This window comes from Anguilla anguilla, chromosome 13, assembly GCF_013347855.1.
Source record: "Anguilla anguilla isolate fAngAng1 chromosome 13, fAngAng1.pri, whole genome shotgun sequence".
Classification (NCBI taxonomy): Eukaryota; Metazoa; Chordata; class Actinopteri; order Anguilliformes; family Anguillidae; genus Anguilla; species Anguilla anguilla.
In genome coordinates this window covers 16,155,004-16,176,521 of record NC_049213.1, presented here as the reverse complement: position 1 = coordinate 16,176,521, position 21,518 = coordinate 16,155,004, and the positions used below count along the sequence as shown (strand labels likewise).

General features: G+C 43.8%; 1 protein-coding gene across 3 annotated transcripts in view; it reads right to left on the bottom strand.

Moving 5' to 3' along the window:
• The window catches only part of LOC118211072 (copine-9-like), a 96,918-nt gene extending 75,508 nt beyond the window's left edge, over window positions 1-21,410 (bottom strand). For all 3 annotated transcript variants that reach the window (XR_004761951.1, XM_035387856.1, XM_035387857.1), the window contains exons 1-3: window positions 20,528-21,410; window positions 13,900-13,940; window positions 7,024-7,070 (exon numbers count right to left, since the gene is read on the bottom strand). Coding sequence is in view for 2 of the 3 variants with exons in the window: in XM_035387856.1 (XP_035243747.1) it covers window positions 7,024-7,070; window positions 13,900-13,940; window positions 20,528-20,604 (165 nt within the window). In the remaining variant the exon portion in view is untranslated. The remainder of the gene's footprint in view (window positions 1-7,023; window positions 7,071-13,899; window positions 13,941-20,527) is intronic.
• Between the last annotated feature and the right edge of the window lie 108 nt (window positions 21,411-21,518).

Sequence of the window (21,518 nt, the reverse complement as noted above, 5' to 3'; positions counted from 1 at the left end):
GAGGGGGGGGGGGGGGGGGTTTCAGAGGTGACTTGGACAGTTTTAATGTGATACAGCTTGTCTCACTTTCCTACATAGCAGGACTGCACAGTAAAATCATAAAATATCCAAGCAGTTTTAAAGATTCATAATTCAGTACAGCACGTATTTATAAAAGCAAGGAGGAATCAGAGATGTCAGTGATCATTAATGTGCTTTTTTATTAAGTTCTGAACTTTCACAGGAGCTATTCGTGCTAAAGGGCATTCCAGAATATTCCCATTGAAGTGACTCTCAGAGGTGCAGGCGCGCAGGAGACCCCTGGCTCTCCTTTGTGTTAAAGACAGAAGAAAGCAGCTCTGTGGGGAGACGCGTGACAGGAGCAGAGAAGCCTTCAGAGAGACGAAACCGAGGGTCGGCTCGGATCCTACAGGAGGTTCAGAGACCTCCCCCGAGGGCTTAGCCAATCACAGAGACGCCCTGGTAGCTACAAACTCCCCCTGCGAGCCGCTTTAAAACCAAGGGAACGCTTTCAATTTGGAAGTTTGAGGTTTTTTCAGTGTGTTCTTCTCTTTCCAGTGAGTGCAGATAGTTCATATTATTCACATCATTTATATGACATCAAGTATGCCTTTATATGTGCAAGATTGCCCTGTTGATCATGCCTCATCAGCGTGCTCAGTTGAAACGCCATCTGTACAGGCATCAGCGGCAGCTGTTTTAACAGGAGGACAGAATCAAATAAAGCTTGATTGATGGATTGATTCTGAAGTACTTTGCCACGATGTCCATTCATGTATTCGGACACGTCTAAAAAAACGAGATGGGGGCGCTAGGTGGCTAACCTCGTTTCTAGCAGCGGTGGACAAGCCCCGCTGATACAGCCGCGATGGTGCCAACTGTGACCGGCTCCTCTGCAGGGCAGCCCGTTCACCCGCGGCCGGGGGGAGGGTCCTGTCTACCAGCGCAAGCCGAGCGCGAAGCGCGCTCCTCCGTCACAGTGACGGCGTGCCCTCAACCGACTGCGTGAGATACACCGACTGCGTGAGATACACCGACTGTGCTAGATCAACCGACTGCGCTAGATCAACTGACTGAGTGAGCTCAACCGACTGCGCTAGATCAACCGACTGCGTGCCCTCAACCGACTGCGTGAGCTCAACTGACTGTGCTAGATCAACCGACTGAGTGAGATACACCGACTGAGTGAGATACACCGCCTGAGTGAGATACACCGCCTGAGTGAGATCAACCGACTGCGTGAGCAAGGAGGCGCCGCGGCCAACGGCTGCATGCATCTCAATGTAGCGTGTGCTTCTCTGCAGTCTTTTCCATCGATAGAGGAGGCTCCAAACTGGGCGGACAAATGGGGAAATGGGCCAAGAAGGTCCTAGGACACGGATGGTGCAAGACTGCATCAGTGCCATTGGATTTTAGATTGCTTAATGACCAAGAGCGGTTCATGTCAGCTAAGACAGGCTTTTGCCGTGTGTACGACCTGATGAATTTTAATTAAAGAACAACTCTGAGGCAAAAATGCCTCAGTGTTAATTAACAACAGCACAAGAAAGGATTTTGCTGAAATTAGTAACTAATAATCACATGAATACAAAAAAATCTTTTATTACTAATTATGGCAGGCCAGAGCCCAAAGTGCAGCCATCAGAAGGCATTAATTATCCACAATTGCCTTTTTACTTTCTTTTTTTAAACATCAATTTGAAAGCTTTATAATCAGTCCTTAAAAACAAATCAATATCATTGTCAGCTACTTGACTACCCTGACATTTACACTCAGTGCAATTAAACCAAACAATCCGACATCCAGAAACAGTAGCAATTATAATTAGATATAATTTATATATGTACTTTACTAATTAAAAAAAAAAACTGTGCAAGTCACTGGGTTAAAGAAAAGAATGTTCAATAAACTTTAAGAGCAGTAAGCAGCTGCCTTTCATTGATCCGTTGCGGCTAAACAGTTTTCCACTTGCTAGTAGGCTTGCTAGCTTGTGAATATCCTATCATGTCTAATAATGAGCACTGTTTACTACTTAAACTGGCCACAAGCACCCATCCCCCCATGCTACTCCATTAGGCTATGCTCAATATGTTCTTTTCCAGATGCATGTAGCTATGGGTATAGGTGTGGCTTTGGAAAGACTCAAAAACAGGTCTCACAATGCAGACAAAAAATAACAATAATAGTTCAATAGAGTCCACCTCCAAGGGGTTCAGACATAAAATAATGCTGAGAACTGTACAAATGCATTAACACTGAGCTATTATCACACAGCAATAAATGTGTCTAAAATTAGAGCAACCCTTTTCAACAAGACCGAGAAGGAAGGTCAGCCTCATAAAATCTTTAGAAAATCTCCTTACGAAGTCAGATTTAACAGATCAAACCATAAAAGGTCCCCTGGGACTGTTAACTCTATGAATTACTGTAACTGCCAAGAAAGATCTTCACAAAAATAACAAAATGGCACCATCACCGTATGTATTCAGATTGGAGGTAAATTTCAGGGGTTCCATTACGAATATAATCAGACACCAACATCTGAATTTGAATCATGTTGTTTAGGCAGGAGATCATGATTACTGTTCCAAATTTTGTGAAAGTAGGTTAGTACCCCCATTACCTCCCACAGAGATATGCATGGAGCAATGCTGAGTGCTGTGGAGATGGGCTAATGAACCCACTCCAGCCCCAAGCGAGGGACGGGGGGATTTTGTAGCGCCTCTTGCCGACACTCGAACTGACAATTACGGTGGTTTGCAAAGCTTTCATCTCTTATTCGGTTCTACTCTCCCTTGGAGATTTATCTTCACTGATTTATCATTTTATACAAATGATGCTCAGAACCATCCAATTTCTCCCACCCGTGACTTAGATTCTGCTCTACTGAACTTTCCAGTCATCCCGAATTGGCCCCAATGACTTTGTAAAAACATGCAGATTTTGTTCACAGAGACTAGCATGACTCCCTCTGTTCTCGTCTTAAACAGGTGTGAGTCGACTACACCTAACTAAAAGCGCAGAAGCCTCAGGATTGGCTGGAATGGTGTCCTTCGAACAGCTTCAAACTAGTCGAGCACCGAGCCTCACGAGGTGCTCGACTAGCTACGGATGAACGAGGCTTCCCAAGCCCCAGAATGCATAGAGACACCACGCTGACGGAACTGATCTGATCTGAATCCGGCTTAATGCCCTGGAACTGAAGACGTCTTCGCAGCTGAGCGGAAGACCGCGGCTCATGACGTCCGGCCATCGCCAGCCTGAGTGAGAAGACTCGCTCTCCAGCTCACACCCGTCATAGGGCGTGAACAACGCGGGTCTGGTCTTTACGAGACAGAAAGGAGGCAGAAAATGACATTTTATTGCATATGCAAAAATATCCTTTAAAATTAAATCAAGAACTGGGAAATATCAGGCATGCTCAGTCTTCTGTGAATATGATATTACCAGCATGCATGCCATAATCTCGTCCTGTAACAAAGCTCCCCCTTTATGTTGTTTCAGAACATTATTGTGCATCATTTGTTTTATGTGAGTAGACATCTCATAATATTTATGTTCCCTTTGTTACTGTAAGCTCTACATATCGGAAAATGCTTACCATTAGCCTTAGGCTGAGCAATTACAAATGCATTCTACCTCAATAATTTATCTCCGCAACATTTCATGCGAAGGTTTTTAGCACATCGGCGATTAAAGCTGCTGTCTTAGCTAACACAGGTCTCAGAGGCTGTATGTTTGCATTTCAAACCGTAGGCCTAACCTGATGAGATACGAGGCTTTCACTGCACCCACGGTGGAAAGTATGGGCCGTAAGATTCGAGGCTTGGTTATGGTCGCAGGCTCTCTCCTTCACACGCTCCGCAGCACGGTGCATTTACGCAGTGCCGCATGTCAAGAGCAAACCGTTCCCAAAAATAATAACGTTAATCATCTTTTCGGGTCCAGGGGGTCGGCGTGAGCAGGCGCCGCCTCCGCGCCCGACTTTAAATGCGCGTATCGGGCTGCCTGCTCTGTGTATTTTCCGGCACGTTCTGACGGTACCCCGCCGGGCTTCGCTCGTGTGCCCCGCCGCAGGGGGAAAACGTACCTCTGATAGTCGCTAAAGCATAAATTACCCCGCCCTCTTTAGAGACTGAGGAGAGAGACAGCAGGTAGAAGCGGAGGCAAACCCCACAATCAAAGACTCGATAAGCCACGACAAACGACACCGCCACAAATATATTGCAGCGGGGTCATGATTAATAGATTAATCGAGTAAACTAAACGGTGATCATTTTATTTTATTCTGTAGCCTTTATTCAACCAGGAGAAAGTGATTGGGAGCAATTTCTCATTGGAAACACTGACCTGGCCGACACAAATACGATACATACAAAAGCTTTAAAACGAGGTGCAGATTGTGAAGGATACAAAAGGGACACACATTAAATTGCGTCGAATCAGCACACATAAAGAACACAAAACAGCAGTTACGTAAAAAGAGATGGGGAGGTGGCAGGCACAGTCAGAAACAGAATTAGTGGGGGTGCCATGGGTGGCCCCCATATGTATGACAGGCCAGCCCTGGCCCTGGGTGCATTGATCAGTAGACTTTGTTCTTTAAAAGTCTTCTAAAGGAGGATATGGGTGTGTTGAGTTAACTGGATTCTGAGAGTGGATTGTATGGTATATTCCAGTCATACGCAGCAGATAAATGATAGGTACTGTAAGGAGCTGGTCTTGCGACCCAAAGGTCACAGGTTCGATTCCCAGGTAGAGCACTGCCGTTGTACCCTTGAGCAAGGTACTTAACCTACATTGCTTCAGTATATGTCCAGCTGTATAAATGGATGCAATGTAAATTCTGTATGTAAAAAGACGTGTGAGTCACTCTGGATAAGAGCGTCTGCTAAATGCCTGTAATGTAATGTAAAATGAAATTAGTGAGCAAAGGCCATTGGGGTTTTGGGGATGGTCAGGGTGATGAAATTGGTGGCTCTAAGGTTGGGGGAAAAGACAACAATAATGTTTTTTTTTTTAAATATTTCTTCATGAAAATGCGAATCAGTTAATGAAATAGTGTCCTACAGAACAATGATATATAATTGCTGATACATCTGATACTGATACATTACCCAGAATGCTCTGAAAGCATAACTGATCTTTTCATTTTCATTTCAAATGAAATCTGTAGACAAGTGGGATAAGTATTCTTTACAACTTCATACTTGGCAACTCCATTCTCCATAAGTGCAGCCAGACAGAAAGAATGTGAGAGTCCGATGGGTAATGACTTCTCTGAAACCTCTTTGAAATTACAAGCCAGTACCATTTCATATTTAGGTCTTTGGATCAAGTGTACGTGCAATTTCACTGTTTTACTAATCTTGTGAGAAACAGCCCACTTCATTCAGCTGCTGCAGTTCACCTCAGGAGCTGAAGAGAGAGTTCAGCCAACACCGAGAGACACTAGAGCAGGGGTTTAAGCTACGCCTGCTCATTAAGCCCCTCGGAAAGGGTCCCTGGTGCACCAGAGCTGGCTTCATGGAAGTAAATCTATTTTTATTTATTTCTTTTTACAGCTGAAGAAGGGAATGAAGGGAGAGGAAAGGGGACCAAAGGTCACTGGAGCAGTAATTCATCAAGTAGCAAAAAACAAGCCCTGTACACACACACACACAAACACATACAGACATGCACGCACACATACACACATACACACACACACACACACACACACACGCTTCCACACACGCCAATCAGGAACAAGCTTCCGACACATAAATCAGCGGTGGACGGCTGGCTCCATTTGGGAGACAGGCTGTCATTTGTCACTCATGCGCTCAATGTGTGTGCCGATAACAAAGATGTGTTGGCAGGTCATTTCATTTATGTTCATTTGGGCCTAATGTCTCTCGGAATTGAAATATTTTTCAGACACACCTCCATCAGTAAGGGTGGTCAGCTGACAGCCCTGTAATTTGCCAGTTTTTTTCCACGCATATTACAGTGAATATGAACACTCAAACATACTTCCAAGCTCAAATCATGAGACTAGACAATGCAACAGAAAATGTGAGTCGGGGTTTACAAAGGAATCAATGTGCTTCATATAACAAAGTAAAAACTTTCCTGGGTAAACCATATATAGAGCAAACTATGAACCAAATGTACATATTTGACATTCTTTTGTACTTCTAAAGTTATTATCTAAACTGTGTTACACGGCAGCACATGTCAGTCAGACCACTGCCCTCTTGCTATGCATACACCTCCTTACTTGTGCGTGCGTGCATGTGTGTGCGTGTGTGTATAATTACCATTACTACATATGATACTTTGAGCACTTTATGTATCAGTGGCATGCATATTTGAATAGGTTCTTCATAATTTAGGTCCCATTACTATCTTACTGTGTTCATATTAATACTGACGACTAGTGTATTTCCAAAATCTAGATAATGTGCCATTTTATTGTGCTATGAAAAACAGATTTTTAATATAAAGTGCCCATTTTCACAATGAGTTTTTTAAACCTGGGCCCTGGTTACACAATAAGAGCCCCGGTTGGAGACAGTAAGCATTTAGATATTCTTTGCAAATTGCCCATCTTCTTCTCCGTTATGGTCAACTAAAACCTGTCACTGGGGTTTCTAATTACTGATTTTTCCAGAAATCAAATTTTACGCCGCATTTGGCTACAAATTAAATTAAATGAATGAGGTAAGCTGTAGATAATTAGTTTAAGCAAGCTTCTCTCACTGTCCAAAGCGTAGGTTAGAGTAATTAAAACCATCTTAATCCCACAGTGTCTCATATCATTTTACTGTACTGTGCTTCACTGAGTAGATTAGGGACAAACATTTTTAAAAAATGGCTGTTGTAAAACATGCAGTGTGCTGCTTTCTCAAAGGCAAGGTGGATTTTTCAAGAAAGTGAAGGCATTGCGATAGCACCTCTTCGCAGATTCGGTTCTGTGCCCAGAGATGAATGTTTGGCGCAAATAATGCAGTGTGTAGAAAGGGGATCTGTACACTCACCTCCCTCCATTCCTTTGTCCCGATTGCCTGGACATAGAGCACCACAACTGTAGAGAGACAGAGATGGGGAGCTACAAGTTATGCAGGGTACACACTTCAGTGCTCCAAAGGTAATAATGCTCCCTTTTATTATTTTCATCTAAACACACACACCCGCACATGCACCCGCACGCACACACATACTCAGAATAGTTATTTTCACAGTCTGGAGTACATACCCAGGAATGCACCGCTTGCATCACTAAATTCTTTTCTTTCTTTTTTTTTTTTTTTTTTTTTACACTGGCACATCAAAATCTCTCACACGCAGACTCGAGTCTCCTCACAAGCTGTCAAAGAATAAATGGGGCACGCTGCGCAAAAAACAAAACCATAAGAGATGTCGGGCCCAAGAACACGACGCATCGATTTCTCCACCTCGTGCAAACAAAACAAAGCGAGGGTTGCGCAAGCTTGACAAACTAACTCCTGCACAGAGCAGCCTGGTGCCGGAGCAGAAGCTGGTTCAGGAATCTTCGCTAAGTTTGTGCTGAGCCGAGCGACTGTCTGTCCCGTCTTAAACAGCTCTGTGTGGCACTGTTCCCCGCTGGCACAGGGCTTCAACGCGATACACTACAAACCACACAGTGTTTCAATCCGAATGAATAATGGCACAAAACAGAGTTTATTTGGCACGGTAACAGTATAAAGGAAAAGAAACACACTTAACTCAATAATACGTGAACTCGGGTGCCGGTCCAACATTAAATATGGACAAATGAGATAAGGGCCACACTGCCATAAAATATTTTTATATATCTTTTATTTAGCAAAAATACGCTTCTTTAGCATGTCAAAAGTAGCCACTACTTTTGACATGCTGAAGGAAGGTATTTTTGCAAATAAAAGATACATAAAAATAGTGTGATAACAGCATGAAATTAACATACTGACACAAAGCTACAGTCAGCACAACCTCTATAGGTTTATAGCAGCCCATTCATAATATTATGTACCATATGTATATAAAATTGTATTATCTTTATTTAAAGTTAGGATTCTACAAAATCGCTGATTAATACTGGAATTCTGAACAAAATGGGATTCTCTTTATTGCAGAATGTAGCAAAACAATTTTCAGGTTGAGGGATAGTGTAAATAGGTGCAAGTTGGCCAGTGTTCAGTAGCATCCAATTTCTGGCCCCAGCAAAAGGACTGTAGTTAAACACAAATCTCACACCAAGGCCCTCTCATTATCTTTGATCAGTAAAAGCACAGGAATGAAAAAGAACTCAATTTATTTCTGAAATGAATAGCAGACTGAACATAATTAGAAGTCTGTATCGGGGCCAAGCACTGTAGATTTTTTTAAATGTCATGAAACATAGCAGGTTTGAAGTGTTTCTGACACACAATATGGCATCCAATTGGCCTTGCGGCTCTGTACAGCTTAGAGAGTATTTTAGTAGAGCCACCAAATATGGCAATACCGACGCATTCGCTCAATAACAGGCGCAATCATTTTAATAGTGGCCAACAGCCATGATGCACTCTAACGCAGTCATTGCTTTGTGGGCCGTATTGATGCCTTTCAGCCACAGACAAGCCATTTGGAATGTGGTACTTTGGTGTTCTTTTTCAGTGGCGCGGGTTTCACTGAGGCTGCTCAGAACGGTTTTCCACCCAATGTGTGCAACACTGGAGCTCAGTGTCACACGAAATGAACACCATTCATCAGACAGCAGACTTGGCGCACTCCGTCCTTGGATATTACACTATCCCTCCCGCATGCCCGTAAACACAACCGACCAGGCCTTGTGCCCGTCGACCCCCTGTTGACGGGTATACGACATGCACAGATTTTACCTGCTTTAGGGAAAATTTGTTTAGTGTCTGAAAGCATGCAAACAAATGTCCTCTTCTATTACTTTAAGGATGCAAACGCACACAGCAGCTTTAGTTTACAACCAGGGTGATGGAGGCCAGACCCACAATGGTCACTGCAAACCATCTTGGGGGCTCCAAATATTTTCACAGTTTTGTAAACCTGTTTAGCAAACTAAAAGAACATGAAATGTTACCAGAGATATATTTGGTTCATGTTCCACAGAACAGTGGTGTGAAAAAAGTAGGTTAGGCAGATTAAAAAACTTTCCAAAAGTTAAATTAGCTGCTTTTGATTATATTTCACAGCACATCGAGACGCATATTCAAGTTTCATATTGAAAAATGCTGTTTAATTCAAGGCGATAAAAATCATTAAGACTGAAGAAAAGAATTCAGTGCAATTGTGAATGCAATGAGGCTTACATTAAAGCAAATGTAATACATATATCTTTGTTATCAACTATAATTTCAGTGCTTAGTTTCAGGAGATGGCGGGTTGGGGGGGGGGGGGGGGGGGTTGGAGAAGAGCACAATGACCAAGGTTTTCTTTCAAATTTGCATTTATAGAACAAAAAAATATATCCAACACTTAAATATATAAATGTAAATGCTCACAGTTACATTAAAATTTCCTATTAGGAAATATTTTGAGAACCAGAAAAAAATGGGTTGATTTGTTCAGGTTATACATTAATATCACTGTGTAGAGCGATAGCTGCTACAGACATCGTATAGTTCTTTCTAGCAGCAAACATTAGCAATAGATCGCTGCCCCTAAAAGGGCAAAGTTCATTAATTTTCACAAGGGCTGTGGTTGAAGAAGTGGCCGTTAGGCCTGCAGGACAGAAGCCTGAGCAGGTGAGGTGCATTATCACAGACACCGAAATGCTCGTCAGAGGCTCCGCCTCCACAGGGCTCTCGCAAGATGAAAGCTCTGATTATGCCCCGGCTTCTCTGCCAAGTCCCCTCCTGTGCTCCAGATTGATACGGAACCATTAGGACAAGAGCTGTCACAGCCAGTGGGGAGGCATTTAATAACCCCCCGCCCCCACCCCGCTACACGCAGCGCTGCCCACACCGTAGGCAGGGGGGCTCGATCTGCCGAAACCAATCAAGGTAATGCGACCGTTGATAGGACGCATTCTCTGCCTTCAAATGGGTCACTTCTGTTTCAAGGAAAACAGGAAGTGGCTAAACGAGTGCATTATGGAGACAGAAGAGATGTTGCCCATGTCTAAAAGCACGGCAGTGTCCCTCGGCGTACTATAAGACTGCATTCATCATGCTGCACAGGGTCCTCATGGCAGTCACTGCACGTACGTGCATACTGTATCGATAGTACGCTTTTTTATCGGGGGGATTTCGCAGTGTGGAAGCACTGAATTCAAGACTAATAACAACTGTTGCGGATGCCAAGATTACAGCGTGTATTATACTTGTGATTAAGGAGTAGGGCTGAGCTGGGCTATTTCAGCGGTGTTGAATAGCGGTTATCTGTCCAACACAATCACATCCTCCCGTGTCGGTGTGCATTTAAAGTCGCAGGCTTTGTGGCGCGCCCACACCTCTGGCTCTGCAGCCGTGGCCGTGCGGCGCTGCGTTCCCCCGGTGGAAATGGGGGCGGCGGTCACAGCGGCCGCTAGATGAAAGGCCTCGGCCCCCCCGAACGGCGGACTCTGCCTTTGCAGTCCCCCGATCTGGTTTTGATGTCTGGAACACCTCTGTCCGGATCAGTATCGCCCCTCGCCGAGAGGCCGATGAGCTAATCCCTCTGATTCGGACACTCCAATAGGCCAGCCCACTGATCTGACCCTCTTCTGAAGGGGCCCGGAGTAAGGTCAGAGCACAGTCATTACATCATTTATACACTTAGCCTGCGCCATTGTCCAGCGACTGACTACAGTTTACATGTTTTTGCATATTATCCTATTTACATCAATCAATAATTTACTGAAGCAATTCAGGTTCAGGGTTGTCAAGGTTACGACAGCAGTGTCCCTCCTGGGATTTAATCCTGCAAAATTACAAAAGCAGTTCCCTAACTATTATTCCATCCTGCCAACCCATTGGTCAATCAGGCTGGAAAAGAACCATCCTGACCAATCAGGGGTGAGACCACAAATTAGATTATAACAAATATGAACGTTCCCTGACGTTCTTTTTCTAGCTTTCTAACTGATAAATTCGCAGAGCTCAGTTCACATATGAGAACATCCTGTGTTTAAGTGGGACATCCCCATGGGGATTGTGCTACTGGTATTTTTAAGTACAGTTAATAAAGGCGTTAAACATATTTGGCCGTGTTTGCGCAGCATTAGAGAATCTAATTTTACTGATTTCATCAGAGAATATGAACGGCGAGGTGGGCAGCAGTGAACTGAACTCTGAAACTGAATCACACGCACTGCCGACTCTCACCACCGCCGAAAAGACAGACGTTCTTGCCGAGCGACCAGATCGGCGTTCTTTTCTTCCCTTCAGACCAAATTCAATGATAAACCAATCCCGTTATTGTGTGCAATAAATTACACCGATTAAAAATTCAGCAGCCCTTTCCAACCAGCAAACTTTCGAAAGAAAACTATTGTTTGCAACCTCAAGTACCTGCAGCCATAGGAGATGTCGATAAAAAAAATATCACGCAAATTGCATTCCTTCTGTTACATTTTCCCAGAGAAAGCGCACATACCATGCTCTTATTAAAATTTGACCTTTGCAAAATACCTTGTGACTTAATTAGTTTTAATAAATGCTCACAATTACAATCTCTGAAACGCACAGTGGCACAAGCTTTCCTCAGAGGTGGAGAGTGCGTGATGAGAGAATTAATATAAGGTGGCTTAACTGGCATCCATTCTTAGATACAGACCCAGCATACTTAAAACACTTCTAGACTGGTGATTTTTCATCCTAAGGCATCATTAAAATGCACAAGATGGCTCCTGATCATTTTCTGTGATAATGTTCTATTCACAATAGCATACTGAACAACAGTGCTGAATCGCAATGCATCGTCTGTAATTGCTGCAACATATCTCTATTTAGTAAACTGGGGTGGCAGACAACCTAATGTAAATACTGAGCTTCCAACTTACAAAACATTTTCATTTTTAATACACCATTTCATTACACTGTATTTCAGGCAGTAGTGCAGACACATATACACAACAGCATATTTAGTTGTATCGTGATTAAATAAGCTTGTTGACGTAAATTACACATGACATACATACAAAATTTAGGGATTTCAGAATCAATTTTTTTTTTTTTAAAGAACTATCCCAAGTGTCAACATAAGGCACACGCACACAAGCAAACAAATGCACACACACACACGCGCGCACGCACGCACGCACGCACGCACGCAGAGCACGGTACCAACAGCACACGATAATCCTTTCAATTCATTTCCTCACTCCGCTAGAACGAGGTCAAGAGAGGAGAACAAGGACAAAACCAAATTCATTTTAAAGTCGTCCTTTAACAAAGAGTGTGAAAAGCATTCGCCCCCTTCCCTCCCGCCCCCGTGCTCAAAGGAGGACGTGTCACAGCCGTGCCATGCACTATCCTCACCAGAGGGGGCGACAGCACAGCGATAATGGTCTGATCTCGGAAGGGACCGGAAAGGACAGAAGCAATAAAGAAAACTGAGAGGGAGGGAGAGATGGAGGAATTGTAGGTCTACCATTTTTCATTACCAGACCAGGTCCCTGTTCTTTCAGGAGTAATTCTAAGCCACCCAGCTGAGACAGAAATGCAGTTTTTTTTTGTTACACTGTGGTCATGTTAGTGAAGATAAGGGTTTCTTTTCTTTTTAAACAAGACCAAAAAATGACATGTCTAAAAACCTAGCCTGTTTAAATATAAATGTGACAATTTGAGGGGGAAGTCAGAAGGCAAGGAAAATCATCTATTTCTTGGAAACTGCATTAGCAAAGCGTTAAATGCAATACAGGTTTTTCCATTGCCTGTTTCAAACTTCAAACAGACACCAAACATTTCTGACTTAGATCTTTATGGCTGCAAAATGTATTTGCTAATAGGAAAATGTGCTTTCCATAAATTTCATTTCTGGGGGCTTTTCTTTACATAGGCACAGTATGATTATCTGGATTTTATTTTTTTAAAGATGGTGGCATGCAATTTTCACACATACACTGAGTTTCACTGAGAGAAAAAACACTGAGAAGAAGCTGCCACCTGGGTGGCCCAGGGCAGCCAATGCTCACCACACATCTGTAATTGAACCAGTTACCCAAAGACACGATTGGCTGGCTGGACTGACAAAGCCAGATTTAGAGCCCAATCAGGACAGCCCTCCTGCTGTTTGCTAGTGTGAAACTGCAAAATGTCCATACTAGAGCCAGGAAACTTGCATCTTCTCCAATTTCAATCTAAAGTTTCAATCTGAGTCTGAAACTCCAAACTAAAGAATAGGGAAAATGGAGTGATCAGAGTAAGCTGAAAATGTGGCACATTATAAGGTTTATGGAGCCTTATAGAGTGAATGCCTTTTCTGAAAGTTGCCCATTTTAAAAATAGACTGGAATATATTCAAATATGTATATATAAAATGTTTTTAATATACCAATGCAAATTAACATAAACAATGGCTAGTATGGGGCATTTTTCAGGTGCAGTATTTGATGCAATTGGTGTGAATGTAAATATTATGAAGCAAGTTTTTTTTTTTTTCTCTCGTCCCCACCCATCCAAAGACATTCTAGCCAGTCCCAACTCAGTTGGGGAACAGACCTGGGTCAAATACGTATTTGTTTTGGATTCAGATAATTTTCTACACTTTACTGATCTTGTCTGGTGTATTGGAACAAATGAAATACTCTCAAAAAGTGCAAACCCTGACTTCTGGTCATATTGGCAGGCTCAATTACACCAGGTAAGACCAATAGAGGACAGAAAAGTATTTAAATCCAAAACAAATACGTATTTGACCCAGTTCTGTTGGGAAACCACTGCTTTATAACACAGCTCATAGAATCCAGAACATACCAGGATCCGACTTGGAAAAGGTGTCCATGTCCAGCAGGTTCCTATGGAAACAAGAGAATGAAAAAGTTCACTGTGGGGAAGAGAACATTGACTGAACTGCTAAAATTACATGTACTGAATTGTTTTGCTTCCTGTTGCTTGATAATCACATTTTGCTGAATGCTGATTATAACTGGCTGTCTTCTGGAAGTTGTGAATAACACAAAATCTAATTACCTTATTGCAATGCTATCTCAAAATAAGGCTATGGTAAATTCATATTCTTCAGCATAACCTATTGCTTTAATATGGCATCTAAGCGCTGCATTTGATAAATAGCCTGAGCTAGAAGAAGACATGCAAGCCAGTGTAAGACAATCAGATCTAGGAATGAGAATCGTTTGTAGCGTACCCACAGTCAATAAAAGCGATACAAGATTTCCAAGCAACACAACGTAAATGGCTAATACACGCCACACTACGCAGCAATGAGATGCATCAATCCACAAGCCAAGTAGTTACGTCCGGCTGGGCTTTTCAGTCACTGATGCCTCCAGGATAGCAGCCATTGCCTGCGTGTCTTTACTCACAACATTAACTTCCATAATGATGCAGCAGATTGCACAGCGGCAGGCAGGCACTTTGAGCAAACAGGGCTGTGTGAACAGATTGAGAGGCCCTATTTAATGCGCAAACATTTAAATGGCCCTTCCGGCGGTGGTAAAGCCGAGCGGCGATAGCGCCACGCTCGGCCTGGCTAATGGGATGGAGCGCGCCGCCTCGTTCGGGGGGGGGGGGGGGGGGGGGGGGAGGAGGAGAGCGGAGCGCGCTCTCTCTCCCTGGGGAAGGCGCCGCTCCGACGCGCATCTTAAAAACTCTGAACGAGCGAGCAATCAGTTTCACATCAGCTGCGAGCCGGGGGCAGGCGGACCCGTGCGGGCTAACTGCCGGGCCGAAATAAATTGCAACAGAGAGAATCAGGCCTTCTCCCAGGATCGGACTCAAAGAGCCGAGAAGGTCCTCCAGCGGGTGCTGCTCGCTTTTTGTCGGTTTGTCAGATGTAAATGAAGCTCCGTGGTTCGTCCCAAACAGCGGCAGCTAATCAAAATGGACGAATTGCAAAGTGTTGGGGAGCGTCCTACACAACTGAGTCCGGCAGGCCTGAGGAAATGCTTGAGTTACTCAAACCCTTTTGAAGGAAAGCCTAAAGGGTGTGGAATTAGACCTTCTGTTTGGAAGGTAGTTGCAGTAGATAGTATTTTATTTTTATTTTTTCTTCGGAAGCGTGACGGCGAGCGGGCCGGGCGCGGCCGGGGAGCTCGGCTGTCTCTCAGCGGCTCCGCTTTCCATTTCCTGTCTCCAGCGACGGAGCCGAACGCGCCAGCCTCCGAAACCGCCTCACCCACGGCGCTACGGGACGCCCCGCTGCTTTCGCCCGCGCAGCGGGAATTCACCTGACCCGAATCTGTCAGCGCATCACTACTCTTAAACGCGCCCCTCTCCTCTCTCTCTCTGGACTCCGCCAGCCAGCCAGGCCCATCTGCTGTAAATAAAACTTACCAAACTCCCCTTTCGCCCCCACTCCCTTTCCACACCATTTTCTCTCTTTCAATTTTTGCTAGTTTTCTAATTTTTCCTCTCTTCAGGAAAGGAATGATCATCTCAACTCCCACACGGAGGAAGCAAAACAAAAGGGAGACCCCGATTCCTTCCCCTGAAACCAGCTGAAAGAGGACCACGTGAACAGAAAGCAGTCTGAGAGATGACAGCTAGGTCACGTTAGAAACAACCAGTTTGGGGGGGAGATAGGGTTGAAAATTACATCTTGGAATACGCAGTTGGGGATTCCTGCACTTGGGAGCTCTTTTTTTCACACTGACAGAACCTGTAATTGGTGCTCTGTTTTAATAACCTCTTGAATGGCACTTAAACGATGGCGGACTGCAGAATACACACATAAAGGGCCTGCCCACTGCCTTCACATCCAGCCGGGGCTGCGAAACACAATCCCACCAGGCCGTAATTGCAGGGTGGGTGTAGCGGGGCGCTCTGATGATGCCTGATGGAACAATCAGGAAAATCCACCGCGGTGAAAAGCGCCAATCAATCCAGAGCCGAATCCATCTCCGACGCGCTAAGCGTAACTTCGCAAGGTGCACGCGGCATCACAGTTCAGTTCAGAACGGCAAAGAACCGTGAAAGGTCCTTTTATAATTATCTCCCATTGTAAACAGATACAGAAAAAAATCTGTTTATAGCTACAACTCCAAAAGGTGTAGCTCTGTCAATTACAATCTCCATCTAAGAAGGAGAAAATCAAGACGACATGACCAACAGCAGGCATGGCTCTAATGGGACTGCAGACCTGGAAGGGGATTTGGCCGTGACATGACGCAACCATTTTGCTCCCTTTGTTTGGCAATCTTTGTATTCTCCTTCCCTCCAGTGTCCCAATATTGGAGGAGACGAGCAAAGCGCACAGAACTGTATTGGTGAAGCGGATTCAAACTCATCTCCTCCCCTTCTTTCCTCCACACACTTCCGGGTAGGAGGCGAGTGGAAGTGGGGGAGTAGGAGAAAGGAGGCGAGTGGTGGTGGGGGAGTAGGAGAAAGGAGGCGAGTGGTGGTGGGGGAGTAGGAGAAAGGAGGCGAGTGGTAGTGGGGGAGTAGGAGAAAGGAAGCGAGTGGTAGTGGGGGAGTAGGAGAAAGGAGACGAGTGGTAGTGGGGGAGTAGGAGAAAGGAGGTGAGTGGTAGTGGGGGAGTAGGAGAAAGGAGGTGAGTGGTAGTGGGGGAGTAGGAGAAAGGAGGCGAGTGGTAGTGGGGGAGTAGGAGAAAGGAGGTGAGTGGTAGTGGGGGAGTAGGAGAAAGGAGGCGAGTGGTAGTGGGGGAGTAGGAGAAAGGAAGCGAATGGTGGGGGAGTAGGAGAAAGGAAGCGAGTGGTAGTGGGGGAGTAGGAGAAAGGAAGCGAATGGTGGGGGAGTAGGAGAAAGGAAGCGAGTAGTGGTGGGGGAGTAGGAGAAAGGAAGCGAGTAGTGGTGGGGGAGTAGGAGAAAGGAGGTGAGTAGTGGTGGGGGAGTAGGAGAAAGGAGGTGAGTAGTGGTGGGGGAGTAGGAGAAAGGAAGCGAGTAGTGGTGGGGGAGTAGGAGAAAGGAAGCGAGTAGTGAAAAGTAACCCCTGCTCTCCCTCTGCACCTCGCCAGCGTGTAGGGAAAAATCTAAGGGCGTTAAATTTCAACAGTACACTAGCATAAGGGTGAGATTGATTGAGAGTGTTGTGGGGGGGTGTGTGGGGGAGGGGGGGGGAAGCGACACAAACTCTTATTTGTTTCATTTGAAGTTTTACCATCTAATGAGCCAGAACATGCACACGCATGGCATTTGTATGAGTATGAAACGCAGCTCTGATTAAATTCGACAGGGCGCTGCACACCTTACAGATGGTAGTGCACACGTCCCCCCCCCCCCTCCCCAACATGAGTTTCAAGCGCTAGCGTGCAACGCAGTTACCTATAGCAACCACACCGTGCTGCAGGTACGCATGGTAAGGAAAGGTAGAGTGTCCGGTCAGTCATAAGCTCTGGAAGTTCATATTCATTCTTGTGGATATATCTGACATACTAAAACATTTGGCTCCTTACATGTTACGCATGAGATTTATACAGAATGTTGGGATTGCATACTGTAATGGATTTTTAATCAACCCATTAATATCAATATAAGGTGCACATGCACAAACAAACGCACACACACACACACACGTGCAGATATTACGTCCTTAGGTATAATGCAGCGTGGAGAGTCACCTTACAAAGTTGTTCTCAATTTAGGAGTTTCCCCAAAGTAAGAACATAAGAAAAAGAAAACTATGAGAATATAAGAAAAAGAAATATTAGAATTAGAGAACTGCAGAGAAAGGTCTACCGAATAGCCTTCCCTCCCACCTTGCTTCGACACTCCACCAAAGTGAGAATAAATGACGCTGGGAAGTCAAAAAGGGAGAGACTTCAGCCAGCTGTGTTTCACCCCCTCTCAGGCATTAAACGCATTCCCAAAAACGGTTCAGAAAACGCAGAGGTGGTAAGGCACTATGGCCGAGGGACATCTTAACCCCACGCTGCGTACAGCACATGTTCAGCAATCAGCCGCAGGGACGCTGAGCACACGCAAGCAGCTTTTAACAAACTGGTTTTCAGTTAAGTTTTATCAAGCAGCTGCATCGAAAGCAAAAAACGCAAATAAAGCGGGTCATGAATTCTCCTTCACAGCGGTGTACGCTCTGGGCACGAGCAGAAGCAGAAGACTTGGCAAATCACCTCTCAGGGAGGGGTGGGAGGGGTTCTGCAAAGTCAGCTTCAGCAGCCCCCTGCGTTTCACGATGGGTTGTCAATCACTTTTAGCAGCAGGATTTTAATTGGATAACTGCTCAAATCCAAAAAGCCCAGTAATTAAAATGCACATGATTACACTAACATTACTGACATCGCACAATAAACATTCTGATTCTTCATTGTTTTGTAAATTTCATTGTTTGATTTCACTGAGAAATTCAGTTTCCTTCATCTTGCCTACGAAATTAGTATGTTCACATGCGAGACAGAAAGTTGATAAAATATTAAAAATCAGGGACTGTGAATGTATTACTTTATGTTTATGTATTTTTAAGATTCATTCAGTGTCTATAAAATAGGCCTTTGAGAAGATGCTGGCAAAGACTCTGTGAATAATAGGCCTATTTCCATTTCTACTATTGTTCATCTCACTTATGGAACTGTGTCTACTTGGTATAGTCTTTTTGTAATTACACGCCCAACAAATCAATCGCACATATTGAGCAACAATGTTTCTACATTAATCATCAAATGAAAACTTTTTTTAGCCATTGTGTTTTTAATAAGAATATATAAACTGCAGACCTGTGGTCTATAAAGAGGATTTACTTGATAAATACATCTATATAGTGAGTTCCATGATGTTTGAGACATACTTTTTTTCTTGATTCGTCTCTGTAGTCCACAATTTTAGATTTGTAATCACACAATGCACATGTGGTTAAAGGGCAGATTCTCAAATTTTATTAAAGGTTTTTTTTCTATTGTGGAAATTACAGCACTTTTTATACATAGTTCCCCTATTTCAGGGCACCATAATATTTGGGACAAATGGCTTCACAGGAGTTTCTGAAGAGTCAGGTGTGTTAAATTGCTTCCTTAGTACAGGTATAAGAGAACTTTCAGTATCTAATCTTGATTATAGGCTTTTCATTGGCCTTTGGATTCTGTTAATGGTGTTTGTCAACATGAGGAGCAGAGTTGTGCCAATTAAAGTCAAGGAAACCATTATGAAGCCGAGAAATAAGAATAATCAGAGACATGGGCAAAACATTAAGCTTACCAAAACCCAATTGTTTGTTACATCATTAAGAAAGAGAGCACTGGTGAGCTCAGTAAGTGCAAAGGACCTAGTAGGCCAAGGAAGACCTCTACACTTGATGACCAAAGAATTCTCACCATAATGAAGAGAGAGAGAAAAAAAGAGCGAAGTGTGGCCAAAAGGAACCGCCCAAGTTCTTACTGATTGACAATGAAATCAGGTGGGTCTTAATTATAGTGAAGCTCTAAAGCCAGTGTATTGAGGTGGCTTAAATGATACATTTAGACATTCGTAACCTCTACCCTAGCCGATTGTTTCAACGACAAAAATTAACAGATTGAATAGACAGCCAGCACTGTGTATCAAATAACCAATTACAATACATTCCAACATTATCTAATGCAGGACACTTCATGGTCCTGAACATCAAAGACAGATTACCGGCACTTCCACACACTTTGTTACGATGGCCACTGAAAGCACCTTGTATGCGTTGGCAGCCGAAGCACATCCTTTCGGCTCTGGTTTTATTTACCTGTGCTTCAGGAGAGGGAATTCTGTCGTTCATTTCCCCCCGACAAATGCAACATAGCCTACGTGCAACTGTGACTTAAGTTTTCCTTTACTGATCAGCCATATTAACGGGCCGGATTCTAAACTTTCAATAAGTAAAAATGCGTGGTCTGCTAAATGATATATACACCGTGTTTCTACAGAGAAAAATCAGTTTCGCCCACTCCTTCCTCTCCGCCTCCACTTCTCCCATATTTAAAACTGTTTCAAGAACCCGTGTTGCGCTCAGCGCTTGCCTACCTGCTGCCCTATCTGGCAGCGATAGATAGGTGATCAGTGAACTAGTGCAGACGAACTGCGCGTGTGGACTCTCGCATTACGGAGAGATGTATTCGCGAAACTCTCATTCATCTCTCAATAACAACAGCTACTGCAGCTTCGTATTAAGCAAAGCCTTGCTGTGTATAGCAAAGTGTGAAATCACGTCCCTAGTCCCAAAAAAAATAAAGCATCAAGCATATAATTTGAAAAGCAGATACTTCACTTAGTAGGAGAAAATGTGTATAGGCTATCCATGTAATTGCATCTCATTCCGGATTCAAAAACAGTCTGTGGATGTACATTTTTCACTAAACTAGCGTACCAAGTTCGGAAATGCTTCTTGAAAATGATTGTAATTTTCACTCAGCATATCGAACATTTAAAAATATATAACATATGATATATCAGCGAAACACGTGTGATTATATTGTAAACTCTCACTTACCTGCAGGAGACAGTAACTTCAATCTTAGTTGCAGGTACGCTGGAGTGGAGAGGATCGAAGTCTCCAATAGACGCCATCCTCGGGATTGTGTTAATCAATTTATTTTAAAATATTAACTTCAGACCACTTCGTCTGTATTACGTTTGTCCAAAAAGAAACGGAGACAACTGACAAAAGGGGGACGAAGCCCACGCGCCTTCTCAGAGTGATAATCAAGCCAATACCTATAGGTGAGGCCAGCCGCAACATCCGAAACGTTCGTTCCATGAACAGCATCAAGGTTCGGTAGATGCCGTTTAATTCCGCGCAGCCAGAGTGAGAAGCGCGCACCTCTGCGGAGCGTGAACTGCAGCATTTTTATTCTTCGCCAGCAGGTGGAGTCACTGTCGCAGTTAGATGAACTTTGAGGGGCGTGCGCCCAATGCAAAATGCCCTTAAAGGAGCAAATAGGGAGGGGTACATGATACAGTTTATGTAACTCAGGAATAGCCAATGTTATCCGAGCAGGGCCCACACATAATTAGAAAACATTATATTCAACAAACCAAGATCTTGACTGAAGACTCTTCTTTGTGCTATACTGAGACCAGACCTTTTCTGGTAAGCAGTTTATTATTCTCAAAACGCTGGTTTTCAACCATAATTGTAACATTTATAAATAATTGGTGTCTCAAATACTGAAAGTGTGGTCACCTGCTCACTGAAACTAAACCACTTGTTAAAAATGTAAAGTTCAACGACAGCAAATGGCAACAAGCCAAATCCAAATTGTGCTAAAATAAGTGCACAGGGAAAATTATGGCAGAACTTCATCCATGTTTTCCACGACCTAAATTGATCAAGAGATCGGCTGTAACAAAAATAAGCAAGCACAGTGGGTGATATGCAATACCAGGAAAGATTGTGTGAATATGCACAGCTAAATACAAAACGCATGCAACGGAATTTTGATTTACCACATCCTATTGCATTGTTGTTTACAGTTTAAACA